This window comes from Mirounga leonina, unplaced genomic scaffold (assembly GCF_011800145.1).
Source record: "Mirounga leonina isolate KUSES-001 unplaced genomic scaffold, KU_Mleo_1.0 Mir_150, whole genome shotgun sequence".
In the NCBI taxonomy this organism is placed as follows: domain Eukaryota; kingdom Metazoa; phylum Chordata; class Mammalia; order Carnivora; family Phocidae; genus Mirounga; species Mirounga leonina.
The window spans coordinates 35093709-35107732 of NW_023270374.1; the positions used below are offsets into that span (position 1 = coordinate 35093709).

The 14024-nt window shown below is 38.6% G+C and overlaps 1 protein-coding gene across 1 annotated transcript in view; it reads left to right on the top strand.

Moving 5' to 3' along the window:
• STK4 (serine/threonine kinase 4) overlaps nucleotides 1-14024 on the top strand; it is a 97751-nt gene that overhangs the window by 5626 nt on the left and 78101 nt on the right. The window contains exons 2-4 of the mRNA XM_035006395.1: nucleotides 109-189; nucleotides 6276-6404; nucleotides 9393-9507. Coding sequence (XP_034862286.1) covers nucleotides 109-189; nucleotides 6276-6404; nucleotides 9393-9507 — 325 coding nt within the window. The remainder of the gene's footprint in view (nucleotides 1-108; nucleotides 190-6275; nucleotides 6405-9392; nucleotides 9508-14024) is intronic.

Sequence of the window (14024 nt, forward strand, 5' to 3'; positions counted from 1 at the left end):
CTTTGTAGAGCAATTCCTAAGATCCTAATTGTAATATAAATAATGTATTTTGTGGTCTAGTTGCTAGCAAGTAAAATGTATTTTATGTTTTTATTTCTTCATTCACAGGCAGCTGAAAAAGTTGGATGAAGATAGTTTAACTAAACAACCAGAGGAAGTGTTTGATGTCTTAGAGAAACTTGGAGAAGGGTAAGTGTACAGAAAATACAGGTAGACCAGTAGGTCCCAATCTTTTTCTTCCCCCAACACCAGCAGGAGCTGAACCTTTTTCATGTCAATAATTCACAAACCTAAGGAGAAGGAAGAGGAACATTGCATATGGCACTGCTCTGAGTGGGGTGGGCGGGAAATTTACAGCTTGAGATGCCCTTCCCCTCTTTCCTCCAATCACCATTATAGACAGATTTAGTGATGCCTGCCCTCTTCAACACCAAAGGCATCTATTGTTTTCTCTCTTGTAGAATCTATAGTTTACATGATTTTATGTATGGAAGAGCCCTAACTAGTCTGTACTTAATTTAACAGTTTTTATTAGTCATACATGTTTATTTGCTGTTCATAGTTTCTGATCAATATGCAATAGCTATTGTTTCCATAAAATGGAATTCAGCATTTTAGTTAGTACAGCATTGTGAAATATAGTAAATAAATCAAGGACTGTCACTACCTTTACAACTTCCAAGAGATTGAAAATCCCAGGTCGGGAACCAGTGTACTTCTTGAAATCCAGATTTGTGAGTGTATATAAAATGCTGCTGAAATGGTATTTCGTAATAGTGGTTTTTTGTGTATCATTCAGTGATAGTTACCGCATTAATAAGCAGGTGTGTGTGTGTTTAGTCTCTCGAGAGTACTTCTAGTTCAAGAGAAGGCCTGAAATACAACTTTTAAAAATTTCTGTTGTTTAAGTGCCGTGTGTGCCTTGAAATCAAGTCTTGTATGTCATTAGATTATTTTGGGGTTTAGTGTTATTTATGTCTAATACAGGTCAGGAATAATCTTAAACCCGATCCTGGGTTACATGGCGTAGGTTTTCATGGATTGCCTCCTTGTAAAAAACATTAGTCATCTTTTTGTAAGTTGGAACAATACTCTTCGGAATCAAGCAAGACATCAAGCTGAGAAGGGACTAAAAGAGGACACCAGCTGTGCTGTTAGAAGACAAGTACAAGATCATTCTGGAGACTGCAGGTTGACTTGGCATCCTTAAAGGTATGGGAAAATGACAGTCCCTCCACATCTCTTTCCTATCCTTTTCAGCTTTAGCTTGGTCTCCTGGCTATTTTCCTCAAGGCAGTGAGTCTAATGCCCTTAATCTAACAGTGCGCACAGGTCATCCTTGGAACGAGATAAAGCATGTTAGGCATAACTGAATATGTAACTAACTTGTTTCTTTCATTTTTAATAAAAGTCTGTTATGACAGTATGGACATAGACTCTGATGTTAGACCTGCATTAAAGTCCTTGCTCTCCTGTTTATTAGTCACAATAAATGAGTGGACTTGAGCAAATTACTTAATATTTTGAAGTTTCAGAAACCTCAGCTATAAAGTGCAGATATTCGTATCACCCTCATTTGGGTTATGTCAACTATTACCCAAGACAATAGGGGTAAAGTACTGAGTGCAGTGCCTGTCACACAGTGAGTGCTCAGTAAGTGGCACTTTTATTTTTAAGCCTACCAACTGAAGCATTTTTCAGACCTTGTCACATCAAATCAAAGTTAAATCTTAAATCTTCAGTATATTTAGGCATTCCTGAAGGGAGTGCTGTTTGGGTTGATTGGGTTTGGGGAACACCAAAAGAAAACTACAGACAAAATATATCAGGAATATATTCTGATAATGTAGGAAGGGGAAACTAAGCTAATTATGATTGTTTTTAATTGTTTTTTAGATCCATGCATGTCTTCATCGAGGAACTTGGAAATTTCCTTACAAAGATAAAACCAGCAAGAAAATCAAAATAAAGCTTCAGATCTTTCTCCTTGTTTTATCACCATTGTGCTCTTTTAAGTGATACCACAGATGCTTGGATTTCTGAATGAACCTGAACAAGCTTCATTTAACTAACAGAATCCTGAAGGAAGACCTTTAACTCCACTTAGCTGTCTAAACACAAACTGCCATGCCATCCTTAAATTGTTCTGGAAAATGAGTAGATTGTGAACACTCACTGACTTGTATCTTATGAAATGAGCTCTGGCTGATGGACTGTGTTGGATTCTCTGGAGGCCGCAGTTGTTCTGTGTATGGAGGAAATCCTGTGGATCTGTGGCAGAATAGAGCCAACGCTCCAGACCAGGACAAGTGGACCATGCTTGGAAAGTGTTTTGCATGAGAGCCTAGCACCTTTTTCCTTCTATTATACATAAAGTTTTACACCTTGACTCACTAAAATTTTTTGTCCTAGGTTAATTAAAAAACATCTTACCCCTGGTTTCATAGCTAGTGAGTGGTATTGTTAAGACTTGTATCTAGTTAATTTGGCTCCAGATACTGTATTATTTCTGTTTTTCCAAATTGATCCTTGCCTTGTATGGCTTGTGTGAAAGCCCTAGGTCCCCACCATTTTTATCCTCTGCCAGTCAGAATTCATCAAGTCACTGTAGTTTTTGTTGTAGGGAATCAGGTCTTACGGGATTTGCCTAAAAGTGAGCACAATTGCTGAAGCCTTCTAAATTCTGTTCAGATTACTGTAAGTGCAGTATGTAGAATCATGAATCTTAATTGTTCATACAAGTTATTGGAACATTCCTTGCTCTCAAGATAGCATAGAGAGGCATGGATAGTGTTCTGGTTAAGATTGCTGAGTGCGTATATGCAGAGACCTCTCTTTCCTTTTTCAAGTAGATAAAACTAATGAATGAAAATTAATTTTTATTGGGGCGCCTGGGTGGCTCAGTTGGTTAAGCGACTGCCTTCAGCTCAGGTCATGATCCCAGGGTCCTGGGATCAAGTCCCGCATCGGGCTCCCTGCTCTGCGGGGAGCCTGCTTCTCCCTCTCCCACTCCCCCTGCTTGTGTTCCCTCTCTCGCTGTGTCTCTCTCTGTCAAATAAATAAATAAGATCTTTAAAAAAAAAAAAAAGAAAAGAAAATTTTTATTTTTATTTATTTATTTTTTTGAAGATTTTATTTATTTATTTGACAGAGCACACAAGCAGGGGGAGTGGCAGGCAGAGAGAGAGAGGGAGAGGGAGAAGCAGGCTCCTCACTGAGCAGCGAGCCGGATGTGGGACTTGATTCCAGATCCCAGGACCCTGGGATCATGATCTGAGCTGAAGGCAGACGCTTAACTGACTGAGCCATCCAGGCGCCCCGGAAATTAAATTTTTAAATGAAAGGACACATGGCCAGCTATGGACCAGGGATGGAAAAGATACGTAATAGTAAGAGGAGAGTAAGGCTTGCCCTGTCCTTGTCAGGAGATGGCAGTTAAGCTTCCTACATGAAGTTGTGGGATGGAAAAGGCTCCCCATCTATTAACTAAAGCTGAAATAAATTTGTCTTATCACCGCGAGAAAGTATCATTTGCCCGTGGCCTGGGGAAAACATGGAGGTCCTGGTTTGACAATAGGAACTGGGCCTGGACTGCATTGAGGTATGGGATCTAGAGAGGCAGAAACCCTCAGCTCCTAACACAAGACCAAGTTTAAGTTGTACAGTCTAGATGACGGGCTGAGAGAACCATGAAACCATCATGACGTCATGAAATGCTCGTGGCAGTTAGTATTGTGTAGAGGAAAATCATTCAAGATAAAGGAAACCCATACAAGGAATCTACTGCCGTGGGATAATGAGCAGAACAAATGGGAGAATTCACATCCAAGGAAACAAATAGTGGAGCAATCTCAAAAGGGATTTAACATGTTTGTTTATGATTTTCAAAAAGATGAAAGGAGGGAATAACATCCTTAAAAGAAGAACACCAGTTTATGAACATGAACAGATGGGTTCCAGGAAGAATTAAAGTTGGGAATCTTGACAATCATTGAAGTTTTGGAAGCCCAGTAAGTTGGAAAAACAGTGAACTATACAAGCTGAAAGAATTTGTGGATTGAAAGATAGAAATGAGACTGATCACAAAGTGCAGGACAGAGAAGTACAGTGTTAGAGATCTGGAGGACAGCATGGATTGAGGAGGTGCAGTATGGGTCCAATAGGAATTCTAGAAAGAGATAGTAGAAGAGATAGGAAAAAGACAATGCTGAGAATTTCCAGACTTGAAGAAAAACATGCCTTCAGGTGGAAGAAGCTTACGAAATGCCGAATGAATCAACTCCTAGTTACGGTACAATAAAATTGTAGAATGTTAAGGATAAAGAGGAAATCCTGAATGCTACCGAAAGAGAGATTACCTGTGAAAGGTGGTAATCCGATGATAGCCGACTTCTCAGCAACAGTAGAAGCTGGAAAACTGCAGAAAAGGTGCTATTGTCCAAGAACTCTGTATCCAGCACAACCGATTACAACGAGAACGTGAAATACATCTTCACACATATGGGACCTAGTGTATCAAGAATAACTTTGGAAAGTAACAGAATACCCAACTACCAATGGCTAACCAATAAGGGCATTTATTTTTTTTAATTTTTTATTTTTTAAAGATTTTATTTATTTGACATAGACACAGCGAGAGAGGGAACACAAGCAGGGGGAGTGGGAGAGGGAGAAGCCGGCTTCCTGCTGAGCAGGGAGCCCGATGCGGGGCTTGATCCCAGGACCCTGGGATCATGACCCAAGCCTAAGGCAGACGCTTAATGACTGAGCCACGCAGGCGCCCCCTAATAAGGACATTTAATAACTAAGTAATAATAAAGCTGGGGTGAAAGATTCCAGAATGGCTAATTGGCTTGATAATGGTTTAGCATTTGTGTAATTCTCTATCTCAAGATGGCTGCATTAGTTTCACACATCATGCTTTATGTAACAGTAACCAAAGTAGGAAAGGAAGTGGCAGGTAAAAATGGGCCTTCTTGTGTGTTTCTCTCTCATCAGGGAAGAAAGCCCCTCTCAGGATCCCTTCAGCAGAATTCCCCTCGAATTTCATTGGCTAGAACCAGGTCACCGGCAGAAGGAATAGGAATGCTGTCTGCCTGGACCACCATGTTTTATCCCCTAGAACCAAGCCTTCGCTACCCCAACGAATCAGAGGTTTAGCTTCGTAAGGAAGAAAGGGCAGCAGGCAGGCAGGCCTTCCACACATGGTCAGCGGTTGCCTTTCTCTGGAGGAATAAATTATGTAACTTTCAAGGATCATTATACTAGTTTTGCCAACATAAGGGATTCTGATGGGCTGGAAATTTTTTTTATGTGTTCTGCATAATTTTGTTTAGTTTTATGTAACTTTTACATTGAAACAGTCTGGAGCATCATTTTGGCAGCTAGAGCACTCAGCTACTTTAACATATCAGGTGGCGCTGTTCTGTGGATGTTTTTTTCGCCAGGACAGTATGAAGAAATAGGTGGGTTTGGGAAAAAGGAAAGACGGCTTCCTCATTGTGTTTTCACTGACAGCCATCAAGGTTTCCACTGAAAATGTAATCAGTGTGGGGTGATGGTGGTGTCTCATTTGACCATCACAACTGTCTCGTAGTTTGTATTGTCATTTTACAGGTGAGAAAATTGAGGCACGAGAAGGTTAATATGTATGTAAATGATGGCTAATGTGTTATGAGGATAGGGCTCAAATCCTCGGTCTTCGATTCTAAATTTAAGTTTTATTGCAAATAAGAGGAGCAGGGACAGAAGAACCTCGTGGTACTGGAGTGAACACAAGAGCACATAGACCTCCATTTCAGCATTCTAGCCCAGGTAGATGTGGGAAGAACATAAGCTTTGTGTTCAGACACACCTGGATTCACATCCTGGCCTGACCACTTATTTTTCATCTCTGTGACATTGGGCAAGTCCTGTAACCTCTGAGCCTTTACATGTTTTCCTGTAAAATAGGGATAACGACCTCTTCTTTGTTGTTGTTGTTTACTTTTTGTAAGGATGAATTGGAATGATGCAGTTTCTAGCAGAGATCAGGCATATAGTGCATGGTAGCTACTATAATAGTGGTTATTTTGTATGAATACATTCAATAAAGGTTAAATATGAAGTTAACAGTTTTTTCCCAAAGTACTTTAACTATTTCAGTTTTGCAGTTGTAGATAAGTGTATTAGGCATCTAGGGATATAAATTAGAACCATGAGTTGCTTTTGTTCTACCACTTTTTATCTCTGGACTTGCTTTGCCTTTATAAATGTTCTCTTTCCCCCAATTACAGGTCCTATGGCAGTGTATACAAAGCTATTCACAAAGAGACCGGTCAGATTGTCGCGATTAAGCAAGTTCCTGTGGAATCAGACCTGCAGGAGATAATCAAAGAAATCTCTATAATGCAGCAATGTGACAGGTAAAGGCATGTGGTGTTACTTTGGAGAGAACATAGTTTTAGATTAGCTGTGATTATTTAGAGTTTAACATGTACAGATGCATTTATTAAGAGATTTTGCGAAAGAGTTTAGGTGGAATCACTATGCATGTTCTTTTCAGAAAAAATCTGATGAAAAATGTGTGTTTTAGTAGCTAGACTTTTATAGTTTCTATTTCTACATAGATTTTTTTTTTTTCAGTAAGCCCCTTTCAAAACTAGGAAGAAGAGGCAGAGAGGCAGAAGGTGGTGGTGCTGACTTTTTTTTTCCTTCTGATAATGATCTTTTACTTCCTATTGAGAAAACATTTCTGCAGAGATAGCTAAGAAGAGATAATCCAAATACGTTTAGCTCTAGAAACGATAGAATATCAGATAGATCTAAAAAGAGAATGCTTTTTTATGTATTACTGTTCCTTCCTACATTTAAAAAAGAATTCTTCAAGCTCAGGGTAGTTAATTTTATTTTTGAGGAACTAAGATTTGTCAAATGCTGTAAGCAGGAAGTCAGGCCACTAGGCGACCGCAGAAAAGCACGTGGTTTGCCCTGAAATTCCGTCACAACATGAGTTGGTCACAGTGATGGAGCAGGCTTCCCCACTACTGTTTAAATTTGAGAGATAACACAAATTTAGGGGCAATGCCAGCTCTAGGGAGCTGAAAGGAGAATGAGAATGTCTTGCACCGGAGGCTGCATCCATTCTCCTGAAGCTCTTCTGCTCAGCAGATCAGCTTAGTACCTCCTATTTGTAAAGCTTCAGCATTGGGGCAGGTGGGGCTGCCTACGAGGACATTTGCCCAGGAGACCTTAGATCTCACAGGCTTGTGAATGCAGTTATTTCTCTTCTCCCTCCCTCCCTTCCTTTTATTCTTTATACTTTTGTGGTTACTCTCTACTAGACAAAACCCTCATATTTCTTGACCAGAGTTAAGTAGAAATTTTCCTTTTCCTCTGCTACAAGATACAGTATGGAAGCTCTTCTAGTCAGCACATTGGGACTTTATCACTTCTTCTTCTTTTTTTTTTCTTAAAGATTGATTGATTTTAGAGAGAGAGAGTGAGTGAGCATGGGGGGGAGGGGCAGAGGGAGAGGAAGAGAGAGTCTCAAGCAGAATCCCCGCTGAGCATGGAGCCCAACATAGGGCCCAATCTCACAACGCCAAGATCATGACCCTAGCCGAAATCAAGTGTCAGATGCTTAACTGACTGAGCTGCCCAGGTGCCCCAAGGGACTTTGTCACTTCTGATATGCTACGTAAGAGCTGTGTTTCAAACAGAGTATGCAAATACCTCTAAGTAAAGAAGAGTTATTTCCAAGAGCCTAGTCTGTGCTAAGCATGGTAAGGAGTACAGAGAAATACAGGGCAGAGTTCTTGTCCTCTGGGAGCTTATAGATAAATTGGAGAGGCCAGGCATATATATGTACAGGAAAATCTGGCCGACGATACAAGATTATATAGGACGTGTTCCAGCAGTAAGTAGCTGAGATTACTTGCCTTGTAAAGGCAGTAAATACTGCAGGAATTTAAGGAAGGGAGAGCAGATGTGTAATCTGTACCTTCAGAGACTTATTCATCCATGTCTTCATTAATTGTATCTGTGTGTGTTTCCTGCTATCCTTGTCATTGGCATGTTTCCCAAGGGTGAAGGGGCATTTGAAATTCTGAGCATTAATGAAGCAGAGTAGGTTTTTAGCATCTCTGGTTATTATGCAACGTTATTTTGCCCTGATAACAATCTAGCCAATTAAAGCTGGTAGCTCTCAGTGGGCAGATTATTTCATTTTAATAGGATGTTTGACTTTTCTCTGAAATCTCATTTGGTATTTCTCTTCAAGCTTGAGACCCAAAATTCTGGGTCTGATACTGAATATTTTTTCTTTTTAAAAATTTTTTAAAGATTATTTATTTTAGAGACAGAGAGAAAGAGGGAGAGAGCACAGGTGCACATGAGCAGCAGGGAGGGACAGAGGGACAGGGAGACAAGCAGATTCCCTGCTGAGCGGGGAGCCCGACATAGGGCTTGATCCCAGGACCCTGAGATCATGACCTGAGCCAAAATCAAGAGCTGGACGCTTGGAGCACCTTGGTGGCTCAGTTGGTTATGCATCAGCCTTCGGCTCAGGTAATGATCCCGGGGTCCTGGGATCGAGCCCTGTGTCGGGCTCCCTGCTCAGCAGGAAGCCTGCTTCTCCCTCTCCCACTCCCCCTGCCTGTGTTCCCTCTCTTGCTGTGTCTCTCTCTGTCAAATAAATAAATAAAATCTTTTACAAAAAGAGCTGGACGCTTAACTGACTGAGCCACCCAGGCGCCCCCTGAATATTTTTTCTTTATAGTAGATTGTAGTGTGATTTTTTTTTTCTTATTACAAAGTACATGTGACTTCTTGGAAAAATGCAAATAGAAAGAAAATAAAATCACTTTTCTCTTTGGAGAGAGAATCATTGTTAAATGCTATTTTGTATACATATTCTTCCATATCTCTCTTTGGAGTTTAAGCATGCTTACAATTATGTAACCTGTACTTTTTTTTCTTTCTTTTTTTTTTTGTAAGCAGGATATCTTCCCATGTTATCAAATATTTTTCTATGATATTTTCCATAGATTCATGGTTATTTCATTATATGTCTAGATCATTATTTCTTAAATAAACTCCTTAATGTGGGACACTTAGATCATATCTAAGTTTTCATTGTTAAAACGTGCTATGATGGTAACTATTTCTTTTTGAATAGCTGTAGTTCTTTTCCTGGGATGATCTATAGACCTAGAAATGCAGGTTAAAGGACCCATACATTTTCTCACTTTGGTTATTTATTATTTAGAAAGTATTATTATTATTTATTATTTACATTTTTATCAAGAGGGTGTCTATTTTAACCTTAAATATGAATAGTTGATCTTTTGAGCAGAAAAATTTTCATGTATTGAAGGCTGTTCCACTAATTCGTATTATTGCTTTCTCTTTAGCCCTCATGTAGTCAAATATTATGGCAGTTATTTTAAGAATACAGACTTGTGGATTGTTATGGAGTACTGTGGGGCTGGTTCTGTGTCTGATATCATTCGATTACGAAATAAAACGGTAAGTTTACCTTCTAGAACAATGCTGGGCTAGCCTCTGGCCTTGTATTTGTGGGCACTCTCCTCCTTCCATATCCAGAGAGATGACTGTCAGATTTCCCCTTTTCCATGGTTCTTTCCCCCTCTGCTTTCTGATGCCTCCTAAAAGTGATGTTTTTGACACCAGCCTAATCCAGTGATATTTAGCATGTTTTGGGAAAGAAAACAATGACTATCAAATCTTGGTGAAGCAATGAATTTAAAATGTTTAGATTTAGATTTGGTTTTCCCCTCCTACTCAGCATGTTCACAGATTAACTTCTTCTACATTCTATTAATCGAAGAGTAATCTCTGTGAAAGATTATTTGCCCTTACTGTGATCACTGGGATAAAAGCTAGGAGTCAAGGGTTCTAATTCAGGTTCAGTTGCTCATTTAGTATTTCTAGAATACTGTTCTAAGCCCTAGGGATACAGTAGTAAAGAAGACAACAACCCTGCTCTTGTGCTCATACATTTTCTAGTAGGGCAACCAAAAAGCCAACTGATGGTAACTAGAAAAGAAATACCAGATAGTTATAATTTCTTTGAAGGAGCGGACTGGTGGAGAGTGCTCAGTGAGCTACTTGAGAGTAGACCGCTGAGAAAGGCCACTCAGGGAGGTGACATTTAAAGTAAAACTTGAGGGCGCCTGGGTGGCTCAGTTGGTTAAGCGACTGCCTTCGGCTCAGGTCATGATCCTGGAGTCCTGGGATCGAGTCCCACATTGGGCTCCCAGCTCAGCGGAGAGCTTGCTTCTCCCTCTGACCCTATCCCCTCTCATGCTGTTTCTCTCTCTCTCTCTCAAATAAATAAATTAATTAATTAAAAAAAAAAGATTAAAAAAAAAAAACTTGAATGACAAGATGGAGCTATGATTTCTAAAAGAACATTCTAGGTAGGGCAATAAGCAGTGCAAAGATCCTGAGGCTAGAACGGATTTGGCACAAAGAAGTAGAGGGGAGAGGTGAGAGGACCTGCAGGAGATGAGGTGAGACAGATAAGCAGGCCTGGATTCTGTTGGTATTGTTGGCCACGGTAACGAGTTTGCCTTTTATTCCGACTACAATAGGAAGCCATTGCCGTGTTCCAAGCAAGTGAGGAGCCATTTGAGGATGTACATTTTAGAAGATAAACTGTGGCTTCTGTGATAAACTATGGCTTCTGTGTGGACTGTGAATGAATAAAAGTAGAAGCTAGAGACACCTTAGCCTTTAGATTTTCTGTTTGTTTTGTTTTAATGAGAAAAACAGGAATAATACCTATATTAAATATTTGCAGAATTGTGAAAATTAATTTAAATATGTGAAAGTACTTAATGAGACACTCTATAAATTACAAGGTGAGAATATTTAAAAAACTCAGTTGTATCCTCAAAAAATTAAAAATATAGCTACCCTAGGATCCAGTAATCACACTACTGGGTATTTTCCCAAACAATACAAAAGCTAATTCTAAGGGATATATGCACGTTTGTTTATTGCAGCATTATTTACAGTAGCCAAATCATGGAAGCAGCCCAAGTGTCAGTTGGTAGATGAATGGATAAAGATGTGGGGTGTAAATGTATATATACATATACATTTTAAATATTATTCAGCCATAAAAAATAATGAAATCTTGTCATTTGCAACAATATGGCTGGATCTAAAGAGTATAATGCTAAGCAAAATAAGCCAGTCAGAGAAAGATAAATATATGATTTCATTCATATGTGGAATTTAAGAAACAAAGCAAATGAATAAAGGGAAAAAAAAAAAAGAGAGAGAGACAAACCAGAAAGACAGACTCTTAACTATAGGGAATAAACGGATGGTTACCAGAGGGGAGGTAGTTGGGGGATGGATGAAATAGGGGATGGGGATTAAGAGTACACTTGTAGTGTGCACTGAGTTATAAATGGAGTTGTTGAATCACTATATTACATACCTGAAGCTGATATAACACTATATGTTAACTATACTGGGATTACTGGAATTAAAATAACAATGATTTAAAAATAAAAAAATAAAAATTAAACAGTTGTAATTTTTGGATTATCTATATGACTATATCCTTTTCTTAATTTACATTATTCAGTTAGTATGTTTTTCTAATCAAATAGCAAGTTCTTTAGCTAGGAATTATAACCTACCATAAAATATATTTAAAGAAGTCCCAAAGCTTGAATAATTTATTGAATTAAAAATTGGGCTCCAGGGGCATCTGGATGGCTCAGTTGGTTGAGCGCCCAACTCTTAATTTCAGCTCAGGTCTTCATCTCAGGGTTGTGAGTTCAAGCCCTGTGTTGTGCTTTGTGCTGCGCAAGGAGCCTACTTTAAAAAAAAAAAAAAATTGGGTTCTAGGCCTTCTTATATGCAGCATTAAGTTATTTTGTTTCAGGTATTTTGAAACAATCCAAAACTAATTTTGATAGTGCATTTGATGTTTTAATATTAGTTTATTGTATTTATGTAATTTTTAGCTATTAAGTGTTGATCTTTAATTATTATACATGAATTTGTAAAATGTTTTAATTCTGTCTTGTCCAGCATGATAGTCACTAGCTATGTGTGGTTATTGAGGACTTTAAATGTGGCTAGTCTGAACTGAGATGTGCTATAAATATAAAATACCAAATTTTGAAGAATTATTACAAAAAGAAAAACATTAAAAAAACTTTACATTTTTATATATTGATCACATGTTGAAATGATAATATTTTGGATAAATATGGTTAAAATATATTATCAAAATAAATTTTGGGGTGCCTGGCTGGCTCAGTTGGAGGAGCATGTGACTCTTGATCCTGGAGTCATGAGTTCTAGCCCTACGTTGGGTATGGAGATTACTAAAAAAATAAATAAACAAATTAATTTTGCTTTTTTTTTAATGTGGCTACTAGAAAATTAAAAGTTGTACTTATGGCTCACATTATATTTCTATTGGGCAGTGCTCCCTTAACTGATTAGCCTAACTGGTTAGAATAAGGTGTCAGTAAGTCACATGAACTTCGTTCCCTTAGGCCACAGAAGGTACCCAGACTCTAGCTTGCAACCTTGCCAATAGTGTTTGCTTGTACTGCAGTGAGAGCTCTATCATTTGTTAGCACAAATTACTTGTTTGTGCTTCAGCTTCATTTTCTGTAAAATGGTGATGATAATAGTACTTATTTAATGTGATTTTTATAAGGATTTAATGAGATTACAAAAATAGTGCCTACCATAGAATAAATGCTTAATAATTAGCTATTCTTAATTTTATTAGCAGAGTGTCTGGCTCATTAATGATGCTTATTAACTATTTGTTGATTAATTGGTAGCATAATAGTTATTAAGCCATGTGTATTACATGCCTTATATCATTTGATTTTCATGACATTCTTGAAGAGATAAGTCATTTGCAAATATCTTCTCCCATGCTGTCGGTTGTCGGTTGTCGTTTGGTTTTGTTGACTGTTTCTTTTGCTGTGCAAAAGCTTCTTATCTTGATGAAGTCCCAATAGTTCATTTTTGCCCTTGCTTCCCTTGCCTTTGGCGATGTTTCTAGGAAGAAGTTGCTTCGGCTGAGGTCAAAGAGGTTGCTGCCTGTGTTCTCCTTTAGGATGTTGATGGACTCCTGTCTCACATTGAGGTCTTTCAACCATTTGGAGTCTATTTTTGTGTGTGGTGTAAGGAAATGGTCCAGTTTCATTCTTCTGCATGTGGCTATCCAATTTTCCCAACACCATTTGTTGAAGAGACTGTCTTTTCTCCATTGGACATTCTTTCCTGCTTTGTCAAAGATTAGTTGACCATAGAGTTGAGGGTCCATTTCTGGGCTCTCTATTCTGTTCCACTGATCTATGTGCCTGTTTTTGTGCCAGTACCATACTGTCTTGATGATGACAGCTTTGTAATAGAGCTGGAAGTCCGGAATTGTGATGCCGCCAGCTTTGCTTTTCTTTTTCAACATTTCTCTGGCTATGCGGGGTCTTTTCTGGTTCCATACAAATTTTAGGATTATTTGTTCCATTTCTTTGAAAAAAGTGGATGGTATTTTGATGGGGATTGCATTGAATGTGTAGATTGCTCTAGGTAGCATTGACATCTTCACCATATTTGTTCTTCCAATCCATGAGCATGGAACGTTTTTCCATTTCTTTGTGTCTTCCTCAATTTCTTTCATGAGTATTTTATAGTTTTCTGAGTACAGATCCTTGGTCTCTTTGGTTAGGTTTATTCCTAGGTATCTTATGGTTTTGGGTGCAGTTGTAAATGGGATCGACTCCTTAATTTCTCTTTCTTCTGTCTTGTTGTTGGTGTATAGGAATGCCACTGATTTCTGTGCATTGATTTTATATCCTGCCACTTTACTGAATTCCTGTATGGGTTCTAGCAGTTTTGGGGTGGAGTCTTTGGGGTTTTCCACATAAAGTATCATATCATCTGCAAACAGTGAGAGTTTGACTTCTTTGCCGATTTGGATGCCTTTTATTTCTTTTTGTTGTCTGATTGCTGTGGCTAGGACTTCCAATACTATG